General features: G+C 31.9%; 1 protein-coding gene across 3 annotated transcripts in view; it reads right to left on the minus strand.

Moving 5' to 3' along the window:
* Positions 1 to 22,055, minus strand: part of LOC107962158 (uncharacterized) — a 39,762-nt gene that overhangs the window by 11,214 nt on the left and 6,493 nt on the right. For all 3 annotated transcript variants that reach the window (XM_016898419.2, XM_016898420.2, XM_041114713.1), the window contains exons 7-12: positions 15,493 to 15,562; positions 14,902 to 14,964; positions 8,139 to 8,210; positions 7,941 to 8,042; positions 6,336 to 6,410; positions 3,654 to 3,773 (exon numbers count right to left, since the gene is read on the minus strand). In XM_016898419.2, coding sequence (XP_016753908.1) covers positions 3,654 to 3,773; positions 6,336 to 6,410; positions 7,941 to 8,042; positions 8,139 to 8,210; positions 14,902 to 14,964; positions 15,493 to 15,562 — 502 coding nt within the window. The remainder of the gene's footprint in view (positions 1 to 3,653; positions 3,774 to 6,335; positions 6,411 to 7,940; positions 8,043 to 8,138; positions 8,211 to 14,901; positions 14,965 to 15,492; positions 15,563 to 22,055) is intronic.

Below are 22,055 nucleotides of genomic sequence, written 5' to 3' on the forward strand. Positions count from 1 at the left end.
ATGGATTTGAATGAGAAAGAAACATTCTTCCATTTTATGGATGGGTTGAAGTCTTGGGTTAAACATAAATGGGAACATTGAAGGTCCAAGAACTGTTGGAAGTCATGATCGTGATAAAGCCCTTAATCAAGCTTGTTCTGAAGCAAGACAAGTTCAAGTCTCTCAAGCTCAAGGAGAAAAGCAATGGTGAGAGAGATGAACATGGTGAGTATAGCAACGACGATTGTGGCAATGCGAAACCATGAAATGTCAGATACAATGCTTCTTATGTTGAGGTCTGCATAGGGTGCGAGACTACTAACGGCGATCCGAGTTCACCACGATCAACAAAGAAAAGAATGCAGAGCCCAATAAAGATAGGCTATTGAAGCTTAGATTGATGATACTCATTTCTGCTATTGCAAGCAGAAATGGTTGATGTTTGTAAACATCAACATCACAGGCTAAAGGTGGAGTGTTGTTATTGATACAGGAGCATCTAACTTGTTTATATCGAAGAAAGTCATGGTAAAGTTGGTCTCTCAATTAGAAAATCAACTAAGAGGATCAAAACAGTTAATTCCTAAAAGGTTCCAATTGTAGGAGTATCACAAAGAGTGAAACTACAAATCGATGAATGGGAAGATAAGGAAAACTTTGAGGTAATTCACTTAAACAATTACGACTTTGTTCTTGGCTTGAACATCCTCAACCAAATTAATGCTCTTCTGGTTCATTTTGTTGATTGTATATGTATGTTGGATATTGGACAAAAACAATGCATTATGCCGGTGATTCGAGACATGGTGGAACCAATGTATTATTGGCAATCCAACTAGCTAAAAATGGTTATGAATGAAAGATGATTGCCAAAAAAAAAAAGTTGCAACAATGAAGGCCACAAAAAATGTTGTTATTGGAGCAAGAGAAAAACTGATGGAAGAAGAAAAAAGCATGGCAATTAAGGCCACAAGCAAGCTGTCTTATATATTCCCTTAGTTACACATCTATTTTATAGACTAAAGAGTGCAAAAGATAAATGGAAGGAAATAAAATCTACCTAAAAATCAATGATCTAATCTCTAAATTTCAAGAACAAGATATTTACAAAATATATTCAATAAATAGAAAAGTATTTTCCACAAAAGATAACTTCCTCGAGAGTGATTAGCATTAATATGATGCTAGCATATCCATCAATCATCATTGTAGTTGAACCAAAGGCCATTTTATTAGATAAAGTGACCAATATCACACCATTATTCATTCTTATTACCAAGAATCAAAACCTGCAGTGATCATACTTCTCACTAGTAGTAACAATTTTAGGCTTTGTTCAGCATTGCTTCTCAAAATTACTTTTGGGGTCAAAAGCACTTTTGAAACCATAAACAACACTAAATAGACATCTTTTGGAATCCGAGGTGCTTTTGAACCCAAAAGCAAAAGCAATTTTTTTTAGCTTCCACTTTTGGCAAAAACGCTTTTTAGAATAAAAGACAATTAGCCCTTATAAAGTATTTTATATAATATATATATTGGATATGTAATTACTTTCCTATTGAAATTTATTTTAAATATATAATATTATATATTTAAATTTTTATTGGTTATATTTTAATATTTAAAATATAGTTTATATATTCGAATTAAATTTTATAAATAATTAATATTAATCGCTTAAAAATATTTAAAATTTATATTTTATATATTAAAATATTAACAAATTCTAATAAATTATTTTTTGTATTCTTACTAAAATATCATAATATTAACTAATTTGAACATTATTTAAATACATATTTGTTACTTTATAACATCATGTCTAAAATGAATATTTTATTTCTCAAAAGCATTTTTTTGACAGTAATACTAAACACTTAAATCTTAAACCAAACTTTTTAAAAATACTTCCCAAAAATCACTTTTCCGTTGCACCTTTTAAAAGTATTTCTCAAAAGTAATGGTAAACTAACCCTTAGAAAATGACCAAACTAAGCTTTTGTTAAAACCAGAGGTCAACAAAAAAGAGAATTAGAAAAGAATTGAACTTTTCACTTGTATAAAAAATTAGAAATTCACAAGTCTAAGGAAAGAAGGACATTGTAAAATCCTAAAAATTAGTCATTATTAATAATCTAATCCCATAAAATCAGTTTTGGAGATCATGCTAAACTATTACTATCATAAGCTATCAACAATCCCCCTTAGTTTGATGTACAAATATCACAAATGTTCAACTTACAAACCAAATAATGACTAGTCTTGTAGCTCAATCCTTTGGTGAATAAATGCCTAATAGGTCCCCATACATCCAAATGAATAGTCATGAATGGAATGCTACTTCTATTATTTCTCAAAGGATAAGAGTTTCTAGTATGCTAAGCATACTCACAAGCTTAAAAAAACAACAATCAAATTGATTCTTTATTAATGAAAAAACTCACATTTGTAGCAATAAAGTGACCAACAACAGGGTATACTTTTCATATATAAAGTTGGAGGTCTTTTGGGTAGTGAAAAGGACAGGTTGTGGGATATGAGTTTAAAAAGAGTTAATGAATAAGACAAAGGAGGAAGTTGGTAGTGATTGCCATGGTTTTTGTCGATATGGGCTTAGGAGGGTTTGATATATAGGATAGGGAAGGTTGATCAACAGAGGTTGCAATGGTTTTGTTTTCTTCAATTAAAGGGTCTACCTTCATATCTATCATAACGTTACCAAACTGTATACTAACAATGTTTTATCCATTAATTGATGCATTTGATCGAACACTTGGGTTTTGTTTTCTACAATAATTCCATGAAAATGCTACAACATACAATCAAGCATCTATTCTATCTTTGTTCACATATGCTCAAGCTCCTTGCGTATTTTTGCTTGCCACTCTATTGACCACTGTTCTGGCATTGCAAAAGACCATTGGATATAATGCCAAATTGTTACCAATACATGAATAGGATAATGTCATTGAGTAATTGACAAGGAGAGCGAAATCGTCTTTCCTTTACCTTGGTTCCTAAAACGACCTATTGTTATTGATAGCTTAGTTCGTCAAAAGGAGACTAAACCCTTAGGACTCATTTGAGAGAGACCCAAATCCTTTAGGGTTTTGGTAAAATTCCACTTGCCTTTGTTTTATTCATCATCCCTTTAAACAGAATTATAAAAATTAAAGTATATCAAACTAAATATAGTCCTACCAGACTATTTAATTTTAAGAGTCCTAAAACAACTTCCTTTATTCTAAGAGTCCTACTTAACAACTACTGACATCCATAACAAGGACATTTTATGAAAAATGCCATGTATCTTTAGCGAGCAAGATTGTTATGTTGAAAGCAGTATTCCATTAAAAAATTGGCAGCATCTCCAACAGCCAAGCAATTGTAAAGTCCATTTCCAAACAATTCCTTTAGTTGGGTACATAAGCCCAAAAGTGGAATGAGTTGAAAAGATATTTCCTTAAATCTAGAAAACCTAGGAAAAAGAACATGATTTAGTCAAATGGCTATACTTGACCATTTCTCCTTTATTCCACATAAGAGTTAACCACTATCTAAAAAATTAAATAGTATATTTATTTCTCTTCATTTTGGTTGTAAATACTTCAAGAAAAAACACTCATTTTGCTTTGCTTGATATGCAATTGATAATGAAGAGGCCAACTGACCTGAATAGGATCCAGATTCTGTGCTTCTGTTTCCATTTTACTGCTTTCAGCCATGGGATCAGGCCTAGTTGATCTTTCCATATTCAGGCATTCACGAGAGGACAGAAGGAACTGAACTGCCTGCATTTAGAAGTTTCGTAGGAAACTGTATTTCAATATTGCAGCATAATAATTTGATATGCAAATTACTTTCCAGAGTACTAGTTTCTTGACTTTTAAATTCCATCCAGACCAAAAAGAAAGGAAAACAAAAATTGCAGTGTACACAAACTTAGTCCTCTATACTGAGAAACCATCCATTATAGAATTTAAAAAGTAATCAAGTTTCTCTACAGCACAAAATGGCTTATTCGATGCATTGCAAAAGAGACAGTTAAAAGAAAATTAACATAAACATCATGAAGCCAAACACTTTGTTGTGAAGCACATGAGACACATCACATGAGGAAGAGCAGAGCAGTTTGTAGCACTCGAAACATTAATCTACCTAGGGAACCTAAGTAGTAACAAAATTCCTGGTAACACTATACTTCTAAATATTATAGCAAAAACTTATTTTAATTCCTCTACTAAAAACCACTGCAAACCAGTCATTATAAGTTAAAGAAAATGACGCAAAAGAAGAAATTTTATAATGCCCTTAATGATTTTGTTGTTAAATGGGTGATGTGTACATGTTATGACTTTTTTATGTCATAAACTATTTGTCTTATATGTCATGTTTGCATATATTTAAAACTTAATATATATACACATATATTTATTAAAAAAACTTAATATCTATATATATAATATGTATAAATTCTATAAATTCTATAAATTTGCAAAAAGTAAAAAAATACAATTCTTAAAAATTCAAAACAAAAACTCAAAATATAGATAACAATTGCCCCCAAAAGATTTTTAAAAAATCATATAAAATTTTAAAAAATTCAAAATTTCAAAGCATTGAATATATGGATATATATTAATACAGGTTTTTTTATTCTTTTTTTTTTACAGATGAAGATGAGTTTCTTTTAGTCTCTTACCTTCAAAAATACGGCCATGCAAATTCGCGTGCTTTACCAAAGTAGGCTAGTAAAATATTTTTAGAAAATATCTGATCTTTGGGTTTCATTTTCATTGAATTTTTAAGCCAGATGGATCAAAACAAATAGGGAATAAAATTATATTTTTAATATTTTGATTTCATTTCCAACCCATTTCTTTTGTTTTGGGGAGGGGGATGATTTTTTTGATGTTTTATTTATTTTTCATATTTTTGGAAAATTTTATCAATTTTTTGAATTCCTTGTACTTTTTAGATTTATATATTCCTCCCAATTATAATATTAAACTTTATATATATATTTAGATTTTTTAGAAAATTTTTAGAGCGCTTTACTACTTTTCTCCCTTTTTATTATTTTTTATAGATTTTGGGGGTTTGAAGTTTTTTATAATTATTTGTTTTAAATTTGAATTTTTTATATATTTCAATTTTTAAAAAGTTGTTAACATAGATATGATCCGTGCTATCAAAAAGTCAACATCAACATTCCATGTTATAAGAATAATACGATAAATTTATAATTCATTAAAATTTTCTCATTTGCACCATTTCTTAACACAAATTGGTTTGTAGCATTTTTTATTTAAGGGATTAAAATGAAATTTCACTAATATACGACCCTTAGTATACTTTAACTAAAATTCCTCCACAGCACTATATTGCTCATTAGATGCATTGCACTGTCAAAGATGGCTCCAACATTAAATGCCAAACTAAAAAAAACATGTTTCAAAGAGCATAAGATGTATCATAAGAAGAAAGCAGACTAGGGAGAGAAAATAGGAAATGAATGATGGAGAAAAAAAAAGGACAGCAGAAGAGAAAAGAGAGACAATAGGAAAACAAAGAGAAATTATGCACATATATTCCGAAGTATTAATAATAACAATGGATAAAATAACATTTAGTCATTAAACAAGGTAAATTTTCCTAATCTCTGAATTTCTTTTTTGTTCACATTAGTCTTAGGACTTAGCAACATTTTTCAATGTTGGTCCCTATAATGATGTGGCACTCTGACATTGTGTCACGTCATTGCCTAAAATTTTTTATTAAAAATATAATATTTTAGTTGATGTGTAGCACAATATCAAAGTGTCACATTATCACAAGAACTAAAATGTAAATAGTTGTCAAGTTCTATGACTAATATAAATAAAAAAAATTCAAGAACCAAGTTAAGAAGTTGTTTAGGAGCTATATGTTACTTTATCCTTGATAAGCATAAATACTGGTAACCCAAAATAATCCATAAACAAGAATACCTAAATGTTTAAAACTAGGGGAAAAAATGATAAACCCACAGAAGGAAAAGCTATGATGAGAGAAAGACATTGATAGCTAGTACAAAAGAAACTATGTGGTCACTTATTCAACAAGATCAGACTATATGCCGTATAATTTAATGGGATCTGTTATGATAGATTCTTGCAGGTAATAAACAAAAATAGGAAAGTAACCTTATAATTCAACTTTTGAATCATTTTACAGTACTGAAACCAAATAAAAAAAATTAGGCCGTGATCAGCTATCATTTTATAACCTCGAATATTATTTTACTTGGGATGCTAAAATGAGGATGATAACCAGAAGATCAACAAATTTCAGAATCTTAGACAGATACTAACCTCAGCTGGCCTTTTAGCAGCAAGCAATGCATTTGTGTAGCCACGTAAAACCTCAAAATCGACATCTTTGGATACCTATAATGCAAGAACAGAGTATTTATGGAGAGTACAAACAAATTTTATTTAACTATGTAAATGAAATTTAGTAAAGGATGACGAACAACAGAATTATTTGACTGAAAAACTGTATATTCCTTTCTGCCCTGAGATACATATGTATACATGTTATAACCTAACAAAAAAAGGAAGAGAATAAAATAAAAAATAAACTACACCTAATGTCACTAAACTATTAGTAAGTTGACGTTTTGGTCACTCGACTTTAAAAAGTTACGAATTGATAATTGAGTTATTTGAAAGTTTTCATCTAAGCCTTTGAACTATTCAAAGTTTTTATTTAAGTCATTGGACTGCTAAATTTTTTTTTTTAATCTAGCTATCAAGCTCCAAGCAACAATTCGACAATCGGTATGAATTATCATTATCCATCAATGAGTAAAAGAACATATACTACATCCAAATCAATTTGACAATCAGTGTCAGAGTTCAAAGAAGAAAACTGTTTGGATTTTAGTTTGCATATACGTTATATCCAGCTAAATTCTTTGTATAAATAATATTTTTATAGCTATACATACATTAACTAACAAATTAAGAGACAATCATCTAGTGTAAAAGAAAATATTGTTGTAAATGTCATTCAAAGCTTTATACAAGTCAACTAAAATTTGCATTATACAACTTATGTTTAAGAAAAAAATACTCTTAACCATCTCTAGAATAAATCATTACTAGAATTGGATCCAAAAACATGCTAAGGTAGGATTAGGAACTACAAAGGCCTGAAGATCATCAATCTTTATCCTTAAAATGCTTTCAAATATAAATTTGAAAAAATAGAGACAAAGATAGAGGAGCTTCGTTTGAACATTCATGCACTATAATTTGCGTAAATGATAACAACACAATTATACATGTAGCATCCAATTCAATGTTTCATGAATGAACAAATTACATTGAATTTGAATGTAATAAAGTTAACGAGAAACTCTTGAAGACTAAGAATTGCACAAGATAACTAGAATTAATAATTAGTTGGCAAATGTATAAACCAATTCAAGAGTGATTATATTTGAAACACGCTAACCATAGATGCTTTATATGTGCAACAAACATGGGAGGGGGGGAGTGTTATTCAATATATTGTGTACACAAGATATTATGACAAATTTTAGATTTACTTTTAGGTAAATACAGGAAGCCACCTTGGTGGTAAGTAGTTCTGCTTTAGCAAAGTTTCCTTCTCTCCTAACAAAAGTTTTCCATTTTGTACATGAAATCACACCTCACCGCCCAACATTATATTTGAAATAATCTAATAGAAGATTATTTATGTCCAAACAAGGGTGGGAAAAGTGTTATGCAATACATTGTGCACAATGGTACGAAAAATTTAACATTTACTTTTAGGTGAATACAAGATACCTCAACCAGCCTTAGACCAATATTACAAAAGAAAGTTGCATACAACTACTGGTGCCTAAAGGTTATCATGCATTGCATTGGGTCACAATCAAATGGAAAACCTTAACAACAGAAAGTTACCGCAGCAGAAAGTTTATATGCAGCAGCACTGCCATCATAATCCTTAAGTTCATATTTAACTTCTCCAAGCAAACGAAAAACCTCCGGGTCGCTTGTTTTCACCTATAGAACATAAATATTACTTAGAATAGAGCGTTAGTTGATTTATTATAACAAAACTAAAAACTCATAAGTTCCATTCATCCAATATTAATAAACCTTCGCCAACTCTTGAAGCAGAGAAGTTGCCCGTGCATAGTCCCCTAATTCTGTTAATGTAACTGCTGCTCCCTGTAGGCCATCTTAAATTTTTAATTGTCACAGGTTCACAGATGCTGAAGTAGAGATGCATTTACTTGTCTACTTAATAATAAGTATATATATGCACCTATATATGTTTAGATCTGAACATCAATAAAGTACTATAAAATCAGAGTATTTATGTAATGAGATGAAAGAATACATAAGTACTTATACAAGCAATATAGGTTTATTTGAGGAAATTAATAAATTGTACATAATCCAAAAATCCCTAATAATAATCAATTCAATCCCTAATAATTAGTAACTCCTAAGATCATGTCGTTTGGTTGAGCATAAGTTGTCAGCAATTAATTTGCATAAGTTATCAACACTCTCCCTCAATTTGTTGCATAAATATGACATGCCAACTTGCAAACCAAATTCTATAAATTCTATTGCTAATGTAATGACCTGATTTTTTGGATGGTTCAATTTAGTAGGTTTAGGGCCAGATTAGTGTTTCGAGTTGATCTGGGAGTTCAATTTGAGTGATTTTTTAGAATTAATCGGGTTGAATAGAATAATAAAAATTAGTGGTCGAGTTTTCAAGAGGTTTAATTAGGTAATTGAGCAATTAGGATTAAATTGTAAAGTTCTCAAAAGTACTAAGCAAAATCATAATTTTCTAAATGTTGATTTTTTTTTTAAAGATGGGGGTTTTAATTTGTAAACTACCCAAGGGACCCATTAGCAGGACGTTTAATGGTTTTTTGGAGGGATGGACGGTTACAAGAAAACATTAAAAAAGCCTTTTCATCTATTTTCATTTCAATTAGTTTTCTTTTCTAAATTCTCTAATTTTTTTTTTCATTTTCTTTGAGGTTTTCATTGCAGAAACTTTCATGAAAGGTAACATCATTTCCAACAAAAATTAGAAGAGCTTTTAAGTTCACAATCATGTTTCTTAAGTTCAGATAGAAATAAGTGTTTTTTAAGTTCTTTGATGTTTCCATGTTATTTTGAGGTTAAGAATGAGACTAGGAAGATGAATGAATGCTGAGAATGGTTAGAGTTTGTTTTCAAGTGCCATTGATGAGTGCTTAAGAGAAAGTGTGGTTTGTATGAGTGATCAACGAGTTTCTTAATGGTTTCGGAATAGATTTGTGTCCCTAAATGAATCTATAGGTTTTGGATAGTTTCTCGAAAGTGGGCATCAAAAGCAAGAAAATGTCTACATGAACGAATTGAGTGATTGAATCTTAATTTAGGTGTTTTGATTTTATTATGTTGTTGTACTGACCTTAATTATATTGTGGATTTTGATTCTGAAGCGAGAGAAGTTGGTGAAAGCTTGAAATCAAAGGGCAAGGAAAAGGTGATCGAGCGGTAATGGAAGTTGTCAATTTGTGCTTGCATTTTTATTTTGTTTTATGCTAAATTCTACTGCTGTAAGTGCAATTATGAATGTTAATTGGTGGCATGAGTTTATGCATTAGTGATTATGAGTGAAATTGGTTACTTATTGTTGAATTTTTTTTGATAATGTTATCGACTTTGTGTTGCTATGCTGCTGCCATATTGAATTATGTTAACTTGAAGTACAAAATATGTTAATAAGTCCGTTAAATGATTTTGAGATAGCTTTGTGCACCCGAGAGATTTGATTTTGTGACACTTTGTGCAACTTTATTTTGGAAATTCGTTGGAAGTCATATTATACACACAACGGAGATTCAATATTTGGTGTACCTAAAAAGCACTACTTCGTCAAAGAATGGTTGGATATCTATGTATCCAATTATGTGTCTAATTTTGGTTAATGGGCTTTAACATTATGTTATAAAATGAAATTGATGCAAGTAAGGTTATACTTTGTGATTCGGATTTTGTATATGAAATTTCAGATATTTCGATAGATTTGGCATTATTGTGAAAGATGGTATTTGTGTGCAGTGTTGTATGTTGTTAAATGTTACTTGTATTTCAACTTAGTTTATGTTGTTGGTTATTAATTGAACAAATGATTACACAATTATTGTTGTTTAACATACCACATATTCGGAAATGTTATTCATCACTAAGCTTTGTGGCCCAGTATGTGGTTTGTTACCATGTGTAAATAATACAAGAAGTTTCAAAAGGTTGCTAGGGAGTCAAGCTACGTTTCTAGAGTTGCTTGTTTGCTTAAAATCTATTGTTGTAATAAGGTCTTTCTTTAGTAGTTGTTATGGGCATGTAATAGGACCTTATGGTGTTATTTGGTTTAACTTTGATGTATTGTTAGTTTTTGTATTGGTATTTTGACATATTTGGCATGTTGGACATGTGTTTTGATTGGTAGTTGAATTTTGAATCTAATTTGCATGTTGAGTGGTAGTTGTTAAATGGTAAATTTTACTTAGGGATCACATTTTGATCCATTTGGTAGTTTTAGACTTGATTTAGTATGTAAAATGTGTTAGATATGCCTTGGTACATGTTTGGTATTGGTTAGTGGCTTAGAATGACTTTTCTACAAAATTTCTTGGAATGAGGTATTGAAACCTAGATAAGAGGTATAGATACCATTGCTATGATGTATTGGTATATACATGTCTATGCATCGAAACACGTGACCTTGTAACTATCTATTTGAAATTCTAGCATTGGTATTGATACCAAAGGCTAGGTATCAACACTTAATCTCTATTTTCAATATTTTGAGTCTCGAATGTTGTTTTTAGCTCGTTTTTGTTGTGCATTTGATCTACAATTATATTAGATTCATAATACCTTTTTTAAATGAAATTAAATGCAACGTGTGTTTGTATGTTTGATTGTTTGGTTTTGTTTTGTTCGAGGTTACTTCGGTAGTTAATGTGAAATCGATCATCCAATCGTCTTTCGAGTTGGGAGTATGATGTTACATTTTTTAGTATCAAAGCTCTAGTTTAATTGATTCTGGACTATTCCAAGCAAAAATTTAACGAGTATGAATGGTTTAGGATTAAAACATGCTTAGACAAGATTATGTTGTATTGATAGTATGCTATAATGTTTGGTGAAAAATGACGTTTTTATTATACTGTGTTTGATGTTGTCTTGACTCGTGATTTTCAGCCAAGGCCCTAGAGCACTTGAATTGTAGTGGTTGTAGAACAAAGTCAGATGATTTGAGGCATGTGGGGAATGAAGAGATGGAGAACCGTGCACCTCAAACTCTTCCTAAACCACGAGCTCCTCGAGAGGAGGCACGTGATGAGAATCACCCAAACGCACCCAGAGTTGGTATGGTGGATGTGGCTAGAGGGTCGGATGCTCCTTGTGATGAGGCCATGTGGCAGACCATCGTTGATGTTCTGCGCGATCATTGGTGTGGCCCTACCAATTCAACCTGCAGTCTCTGACAAAGTTTAATGCTCTGTTTTGGGGATTGTGTGGTGTAGATCCCTTTGTTGCTGAGTATTGATTGGAATCCGAGAGAGTTTTGGATCAACTAGAGTGCACATCAAGTGAGAAGTTACAAGTGCTATTTCCCTCCTGAAAGAAGAGGCTTACTACTGGTGGACCACTATAGAGAAAAAGGTCTCGACAGATAGATTGACTTGGGTTTTCTTTAAAACCAAGTTTAAGAGAAAATACATGGGTGAGCTCTATTTGGAATGAAGTTTTTATGCTAGCTCAGGGGGAGTGGTTCGTGGCTGACTACAACCATGAGTTTCTCCAAAATGATTCCCACGGGGTTAAGAGGTATTTCTACGAGGTTTGAGGGAGGAGATCCAAATACAATAAATGGCACGTCGACTCAGGGGGATTGCTAACCTAGCCGAAAAGGTTAAGATGGTCGAATGGGTAGTGGGATCTTAGAGAAAGGTTTCCATTAATGTCTATAACTTAGGTAAAAGGGGATCAAGATTTGCTAGTTGTCATCCGGCAACAAAACAAGCTAAGAATGCTCATGATACCTCAAGTTCTAGGAGATCAACTCCTATTCAATTTCAAAGGTCTGACGGTGGTCCCTAACAATCAATTTCTATGGCCAATTTGTTGGCTCTGTTCGCTGCATTACAATGCTAGTTTGTGACCACTGTGGATGGGAAACATGGAGGGAAGTGTTGGAGGTCAATCAGCGCTTGAACTGGCTGTGGCTCGACAAAGCATTTATTTTATGACTATCCACTTAATTCGAGAATTGCTCAAACACAGTCGTAGTGGTCAATTCCTTATAGATGTGGCTGGGGTGTTGCTAGAGAAGATTCAACCAAAGGTGGAGCTAATACTAACTCTAGGCAGAGTAAAGATGCTGAGGTTGTTTTGGGTTCTGAGGTGAGGACCCTTGCTCGGGCTTATGTTGTTCGGGGTCATGCTGCTACTAACATGGTCTCAGGTTTGCTTTTTTTTAATTTGATTTTCCTATGCATGCATTAATTGATTTTGTTTCTTCACATTTATATACTCGTAGGTTAATTATTTTAGGGAGTGTTCTAATAGAGAGGTCTGGGACAGAGGTACTTGTTTTGAGTCCATTGGGACAGCATGCCATTGTTAGCGAGGTGCATCAATGTTGCCTAATTGAGATCAAGAAGCTACTTTCCATGCTGATTTGTGTTGAAATCTAATGTCTTTTGTGTATTATTTTCATCTATATATAATTGTATTTTTCGAATAAATTGATTTAATAAAATATCTATCAGTTACATTAATATCTATTATATATTATCCTTAACGATTTCTACAAGCAAAGGAAAATCAAAATAAATATTTTACTTAATAAATATTTAATGTTTAACTAATATTAAGCATATTACGTGTTCAGGTTGTAATACGAAAGGACGGCTTATATTAATAGATAATCTAAACATATCCTTAGTCTAATTGAAAATAAGTCACCTAGCTTACCTCTGGACCAAGAAGTAGAATTAGACATTGATGTTTTTCTAGACACAACTCCTATGTCCATTGTACCATATTGTATGAATCCGACCGAGCTTAAGAAATTAAAGATCTAACTGCAAAAGTTGTTATATCGAGGATTCATTCGATCAAGTGTCTCTCCTCGAAGAGAATTGGTGTTGCTTGTTAAGAAAAAAGACATTATGTTGCAATTGTATATTGACTATCGACAATTAAATAAGGTGATCATTAAGAACAAGTATTTGTTGCCGCATATTGATAATTTGTTTAATCGGTTTAGGAGAGTTTCTGCTTTTTTTAAAATTGACTTGAAATTAAGGTATTATCAGCTAAAAGTGAAAAAAGTGGATATACCAAAAGATTAGACAACCAAATCTTATCAAATTATAATCTTTTACAATCTTTTAAGATTACTTTTCAAATTTACCAAGTTAATCCTAATTTTTTGTAAGTGTTTCATTGGACGATCAAGACTTCAAGTAAATGGGCTTTGCCACTTGTTTTTCGAATCGAGTCAATTCACGCGGATCAAATAAGCACCATATAATAGATTAACTTCCATGGGACACTCTTTGTGCAACGGTCACAGGCTTTAAACTATGGCCTGTGACATATAGAGTCTAATCTAAAACTTATGAAGAAAGATAATGGTTTATTTGAAGATCTGAGAGGTATAGAAAATTGGAAAGTTGAATAACATTACAATGACTCACCCTCGTATTGCATATTTTATTTTTGTTATAAGTCAATTCATGTCCTCACCAATGGTGAAACATTTAGGCAACTTTAGAACACATTCTTAGCTATCTAAAGGGGGCTCCTAGACATAAGACTTTCATATAAGAATTTATGAACACATTGATATTGAATGTTTTTTAAATGCAAATTGATCTGGATCTAAGATGCATAAGAGATTTACTACCAAATTTTTATTTTTGTGGGACGAAATCTAATTTCTTAGAGAAGTAGGAAACAAAATGTAGTATTCTAATCAAGTGCAGAATCTGTATCTGAAGTTGTATGGTTGTATCAACTATTAAATGAATTAGGTTTCAAGACATCGTTACAAGCCGAGTTATAGTGCGATAACCAAGTTGCTCTTTACATAAATTCTAATACTATATTTCATGAACGAAATAACAAAAGTTCATCTTCAAATTATGTTAAAACTGAAGGACAATTAGGAGATATCTTTACCAAAGCTTTAAATGGAGCTCGAGTTAATCATATTGTAACAAGTTAAGCATGATTAATATCTATACTCCAACTTGAGAAAAAGTGTTAGAGAATATATTGTATAGCTATAAATATATAGATGATTTATATGGATTTTTTTTCTTTTCTTTTATATAAAGGTGCAGAGCTTTTAAAAAGAATGTACTTTAAGATTGAATGAAATTTATAATTTTTCACCCAAACCAAATCTTCTTCAATTTTTTAAATTCATGAATTCATTTACAAATACTATGTTATTTAGTTTTGATTAGGTTATTGGATTGTGGATATTTCAGATTTTAAGATGTTGAGTATTTAATTCTCTCTGATTCATTTTGGATTCTCTCCACTAGTTTATCTCTTTCTCCCTTGATTTCCTACTTGCTTCTTTATATTTTTGTTTCTCCCACTAGATTTAATTTTCTTTCCCTACTTGTTCTACATCAACTTCCTATTTGGTTTAAATTATAGCACTTAAAACTTCAACTTTCCAAAGTTGTAAGGAAGCCAAAAACATAAAAGTGAAATTGAAAATGAGAAGTGAATCATCTTGAGAAGAAATTTAATATTCAAAGAATAGCAGCATATAATATTAAACAAATATTAATCACAAAAATATTCCAAAACTTACTTCAAGTGCAGTTTCATCTTTTGGAGACGTACTTAGTGTTGCCTCAAACTGTGCCAGCCTAGTCTGTTGTACATAATAGCAAGGTGTTAAATATTTCCATGATACAAAATCCAAGAGGCAACAAAAAGAAACTGATCACCCATACCAGAGGATCAATGAAAATAAATTTAAAAAAAGAATAATTGACAAGAACCATTATGCCAATACTTACAAAAAAACAATAAAAACAGAAAACTAAAATGAGCATTCATCCATGGATATGGTGTTCCGCAAATAAACGTACCCAAAATAAAAATAGCATCTGCCTTAAGTAATTTTGAGCCCAAATAAAGATAGAAGCAAAGAAACCCTGTAAATATCATAAATGTATATACCCTTCTAAAGGCACTTAAATAAGCCAGCTTTTCTTCCTATTGCTTAAAGGCAGAAAGCAACAAGCAGTGGGTTAAAACACTTGAAAGCTTGCATGTATAATGGTCTTTTAAACTATCTTAAACATTGCACTATCTAGAAGATACGTCATAACAAGCTATTTCTCAAATCAAAGGCAAGAAATTCCTAAACTTAACAACGATGTTCCACTACCAGTACCTCAAGAATAGCTTTCTGTTCTCGTGACAGTTTCTTGTCAATCACTGCAGCTTCCTCAGGTGGATTGACACTGGAGAGTCATGTCAAGATATGATAATCATCAACACAAACTGATAGTAATAACTAAGCAAAAACGAAAGAGAAAAATTAAAATAAACAAATAACTAAATATTTTGAATTTGAAGCTTATATAACATGTATACATAGACATACAAAAAACTTCAAACAATTTCATTACACACAGGTAAATCAACTTCCCTCTGAAAGGTACCTTTTTCCTTGATGACAGTTGACAGCCACATTTTGTGCAAAAAAAGGCTTAAGCAAAATGGCTTAATAACCATGCTAGATTCAACCCAATAGTATAGCACCTAATAAACATATGGGTGGATGTATAGTGCTTATTAAGGATAAATTTATGCGTACAATAACTAGAATGCTGTAAATAAGGACTGTATCTCAAATAAAAAACAAATTAGTAAGGGGAAATTTCAAACAATAAATGGTTAAAGACTAAAAAATAATTCATGTGTTTCAAATGGCTTTATCATATTTTTGTGAAGTTGTAAGTTAACTATAACTTAGGCTAATATTAGATGTGTTTAAGAGCTAGACTACGCTGGTTCGGGTTCAGGTTGAGTTTAGACATGATATTAAAGAAATTTATGCTTGCCAAAATTAGACCAACCCAAAATAGGGGCAAAATTTTTATCTAAGTCCACCCATATTTGTAAATACCTAACTCAAGCCCAATTTTAACCCGTCAATATTTTTAAAATTTTGAATATTATTTATATTATTTACAGTTTAATAGTTAATCATTTTTTTCATTTATTGAAATTTTATATATGAACAAAAACATTTTCTAATGTTTATATTAAAGTATTATATATTAGTAATTATCTAATTTTTGTGTTATAAATTATATAATATATAAACATAACATAATATAATATAATATACTACAAACTTGGAAAATAGGTCAAGCTAAGCTTTCACCTTGACTATTTTGGCTCAAGCCCAGCCCATATTTTAAACGGGTATAATTTTTTTCCCAAACCCATTTTTCGAACCTAATATTTTGGTCAAAATCCTCCAAAATTTCTAGCAGGCTTATATGCTAAATCTTAGAAATATGATTTGTTTAGATTTTTTAGGGATTTTATTCTCTTTAATTACTTTTCTTTGTTTAATACTTGTAACTAGTATACTACAAGCTAACATGAAAATACACAAGTTTCCTATTACAATTTCTTTTCTCAATTTCCTACTTTTCTTACGTTATTTCAGAGCTTTTTAACTCATTTTCGAGTTTGGGTTACCGTTTCATCATCAGGTTAGAGTGACTTTTAGTGTTAGCATCGACACAGGGAAGCACAACAACCAACTAGTCAATCCCCAAAGACATCCAAATAATCAGTACAAAGGGCTCACTTGCCACCTGAAAACTTTGCCTCCCGCATCATATGGCATATCATGGGGGCTTGTTGAAGGTGCCAAACTTACCAGAATTTTCCTCTAGTGTGACTTGCTACTCCAACCAATCTCTAGGGGTTGGGAGTCCGACTGGAGTTGTTGTTTGGTTACAACTTCTTGCTATTTTTGCTATTATTTGGATGTTGTTTGGTTACAAATTTTGCCAATCAAATTGGGCGATAATTGATTGTTGTTATTTACTTTCATCCCTTTTTCTTCTTTGCATTATTAAGAAATAGATATGATGAATATATCTAAAAAGTTCCATTAGAGAAATGATTCCAATGATGTCCTCGATTATTCAGCACAAGTTGAATGGTTTCAATTATATAGATTGGAGTACGACGATCCAATTTATTTGCAAAGATGAGAGCTGGCCATGAACAAAGTTGTTACCTTAATTGCAAGGAGGAGGGTGCCGAAGGCAAGGCTAGTGAATGGAGTGAAGTCGTAACAAGGTAGCCATACTGGAAGGTGAGCTAGATCACCTCCTTTTCAAGGAGAGCTAATGGTTGTTGGGTATTTTGGTTTGACACTGCTTCACACCCAAAAAGAAGCAAGTTACGTCTGAATTAAACTTGGAGATGAAAGTCATCTTTTGTTCTTAATGGTGAAGTAAGACCAAACCCATGAGCTTATTATCCTAGGTCAAAACAAGTTGATAGGATCCGCTTTTACGCCCCACGGTCCTTCCCATGTGGCGAGATGGGACTTGAACAATAATCCATCTACTAATGAGATCGGGCTTAGAAGTAAATGTCAATATTCAAAATTCTATTGAAAATGAGGTAATAGCTTTGATGAATCAATGTAAACTTCTTAGGGCACTGTTGGATTATTTGGATTTTCTATATTCAAGGAAAAGGAATATTTCTTGTATGTACAAGGTATGTCGACCATTCTACCGTCCAAACAAACAAGATAAATCACAACATATTTTATGGATTTTAGAATAGGTTTGGACTTTAGAGACTACAATCGGCTAATGTTTAAGCATCTAATACATTAGCTCGATAAGCAAAAGAGGGGGTGAATTGGTGATATTGACAAAATAAAAGCTTAAAAATCAACAAAATTATTTTAATAGTTTAACCACAATTGCCTACTTCCACTAACTTAACATTTTCTTAACTAAGGATTTTCTCACTTCATTAACTTAGAATTGATAACTTTCAAGAACAAGGTATAACATTTTACAAGTCTAAATTTTACAAGTCTTAACATTTTACTTAATCCTATTTGTAAAAATAAACATATAAACAAATAAACTATTACAAGTATTAGTGGTAAGATACCACCACTAATACTTGCAAACATATAAACTATTACAAGTCTATAAATTTTAGAGAAAATGATAAGCAAACAAGGAAAATCTCTCAAAGGTAATAGTTTATATGTTTACAAATAGGATCAATAAAAGATGAATAAAATAATGAAATCTTTGATTATCATTGAACTTTTGAACTTGTTTCTTAGAAGACAATATTTTATACCTGCAATTGATTTCTAGCTGTTTGAGGTTGTTGGAAAGAATTAGTAGCCGATTGAAGCATTAATTGCAAGCTTTAAAAACTCACTGCATGTTGTGGCATCAATACCCATAAAAGAGGTAAAACTGACATTAAAGGTAAGGGGAGGTGAAATATATTTTTAAAATGACAAAAGAGTGAGAATCAAAAATGAATTGCTAGTTAAGTTGCTTAGAAAGTTCACTAATGAAAATCAAGTTATAAGAGCATTCTAGAGTATCTAAAACTGACATTAAAGGTAAGGGGAGGTGAAATATATTTTTTCAACACTTTCAACCAATGTTTGAGAGGTAAGGGTAGAAAAAAGATTTTTGTTATCAAAGATATGATCAGAAATGTGAAGTAGTCAAGTAGTCACTGTTGAAATATGTATATATTTTAAATTTATTTAGGTAAATAAATCTTATTTACGTAGATAAGTTTTATTCATATTCTAGAAATATTTTTATTTTATCTTTTAGTAGTTTACTAGAATAAGAGAACTATTTTCTTTTTATGTTTTAGTAGTTTATTAGAATAAGGGAACTATTTTCCCAATTAGGATTAGGACTTTTTTTCTCTATTTAAGTTCAATTCTTTAGTTAATAAGAGAAGTACAATTTTATTCAAAGCTCTCTTGAAATCTTTTATGGCATCTGAGCTAGGTTAAAATCTCTAGTAACATCATGGTTAAAACAGCCTTCACTGGAGATCCAGCAATCAAACAGAGGAAGAAAGTTTTACAGTTGAAACAACTACCGAGAGTACAATGACTCAAGGGACAGAGGCGTGTCACCTTTCTTTTCAACTAACATCTCACAAGTTGAATGGCAAGAATTATCTGGAATGGTCGCAATCCGTAAAATTAGCAATTGATGGGCGCGGCAAGCTAGGTCATTTAAATGGAGAAGTTGAGCAACCACAGGTGGGTGATCCGAAGATGAGCAAGTGGAGGTTAGAAAATTCTATGGTAATTGCGTGGCTTATTAATTCCATGGAAGCTTCCATAGGTAAACCTTTTCTTTTTCTCCCAACTGCTAAAGATGTTTGGGACGCTGTGAAAGAAACCTATTCAAATTTAGAAAACGCTTCACAGATTTTTTAGTTAAAAATAAAACTGTGGAAAGCTAGGCAAGGGGAAAAAGAAGTTACTCTTTATTATAATGAGATGATGTCTCTTTGGCAAGAACTGGATCAATGTTATAATGATGAATAAGAGTGTCCCGGAGATGGTGTAAAAGCTATGAAAAAAGAAGAGAATGAAAGAGCTTATTTGTTTCTGGCTGGTTTAAATAAAGAATTTGATGAAGTGAGATCTCGGATCCTAAGGAAAAAACCGCTTCCAAAACTTCGTGAGATTTTTTCTGAGGTTAGAAGAGAGGAGACAAGGGAGAAAAGTAATGTTAAAGCCAGAGTTTGAAGCTAATGATGATAATTCTGCTCTTGTAACTATTAAAAATAATGATGATAGTGAAAAAAAGAAAAAACCTTGGTGCGATCACTGCAAAAAATATTGGCACACTCGTGAAACGTGTTGGAAGCTCCATGGGAAACCGACAAATGGAAGGAAAAAGAATGGCAATGGTCGTGGTTCACAATCAGGGGATAGCAGAGCTTTCCAAACAACTATGGAAATTATGAGGGCCAAAGTTCTCTGGAAGGGTCTCCATTCACTAAGGAACAATTAAAGCATCTACACAAGTTTTTTCAATCACCACAATTTGGGATGAATTCTTCTATTCCTAACTCATCCAATAATCCTTCTTCCTCTTTTGCCCAATCAGGTACTGATTTTTCTGTTTTTTTCAGTGTCAAGCCTTGTAAAACAAACACATGGATCGTTGATTCTGAAGCTAGTGATCACACGACTAGTAGTCATTTTCTTTTTTCAACTTACACACCTTGCGCAAGAAACAAAAAGATCAAAGTAGCAGATAGGTCCTTCTCGGCAATAGCCGGGAAAGGCACTGTTAAAATTTCATCTTCCTTGGTTTTACATGATGTTTTACATGTGCCAAATCTAGCTTGTAATCTCATATCGGTCGGTAAATTATCCCAGTCCTCAAATTGTCATGTTATATTTGACTCCTCTATGTGTAAGTTTCAGGACATAGTCTCGGGGAGGATGATTGGCAATGCTAAAGAATTTGGTGGAATTTACTTTCTTGAAGACGACCATCTAAGTCAACCAACAACAACTTTATGTTTAAATTCTGTTTCTGATTTTGATAAGGTTATGATTTGGCATTATAGGCTTGGACATCCTAATTTTTATTATTTAAGATATTTGTTACCTAATCTATTTAAAAATAAAAGTCCTTCTTCATATCATTGTGAATTTTGTGAATTGGCTAAACATCATCGGTCATTCTTTCCACCTCAAAAATATAAAGCCTCCAAACCTTTTTCGTTAATTCATAGTGATGTTTGGGGACCTTCAAGAGTCTCGACTTTTTCAGGAAAACGTTGGTTTGTCACATTTATTGATGATCATACTCGACTTTGTTGGGCGTTTTTATTAAAAGATAAGTCCGAAGTTAAAAATGTGTTTCAGTCTTTTTATGCTATGGTGAAAACACAATTTGGTGTGAAAATAGAAGTATTTCGAACTGACAATGGTGGGGAATTTTTTAGCGACCAATTAGGTATTTTCTTAACCAAACATGAAATAGTCCACCAAAGTTCTTGTACAAATACACCACAACAAAATGGGATTGCAGAAAGAAAAAACCGACATCTTTTGAAAGTAACTAGAGCCTTGATGTTCACTAGCCAAGTACCACGTTATCTTTGGGGCGAAACCTTGTTAACAGCTACATATCTTATTAATAGAATGCCCAGTAAAATTCTAAATTATAGAACTCCTTTTAGTTTCTTTAAAGATAACTTGCCTAACTCTAAATTGATTACAGATTTATCCCTCCGAGTTTTTGGGTGTAGTGTTTTTGTTCATCTTCACAACCAAGGTAAACTAGATCCTAAAGCAAAAAAATGTGTCTTTGTTGGTTATGCTTCTAATAAAAAGGGTTACAAATGTTATGATCCAATTGATAGGAAGATTATAGTTACCATGGATGTCACATTTGTTGAAACACAATCTTATTTTGATTCTAATCTTCAGAGAGGGAATTATACTAAAGAAGATTCTATAATTGATCAAGAAGAGACTAGGAAGATACAACATAGGGATTCTAATAATGGGGAAGGCGAATTTATAATTAACACAAAAATTAATAATGTTAATGTTAATGAAAAGGAGGATGAAGGTGTAGAGTCTGATCATGAAAATAAAGAACAAAGAAAGGAGTTAATTGTTTACTCAAGAAGAAATCGAAATCAAGAAAGTGGAATCCACCAGATTCATCACCAAGAATCCGACCCGCAAGATCCTGTCAAAAGTCCAGGTAAAGCTCATAATCCAGCCAATAAATTTTCTGATTTAGATATTCCAATTGCCAAAAGAAAAGGTGTTAGAAATATTGTCAAATATCCCATGTCTAACTTTGTATCCTATAAAGCCTTATCTTCGACATTCTCAACCTTTGTTTCGTGTCTCGATACTGTCCAAATACCAAAAAA

This window comes from Gossypium hirsutum, chromosome A06 (genome assembly GCF_007990345.1).
Source record: "Gossypium hirsutum isolate 1008001.06 chromosome A06, Gossypium_hirsutum_v2.1, whole genome shotgun sequence".
NCBI classification, from domain to species: Eukaryota; Viridiplantae; Streptophyta; class Magnoliopsida; order Malvales; family Malvaceae; genus Gossypium; species Gossypium hirsutum.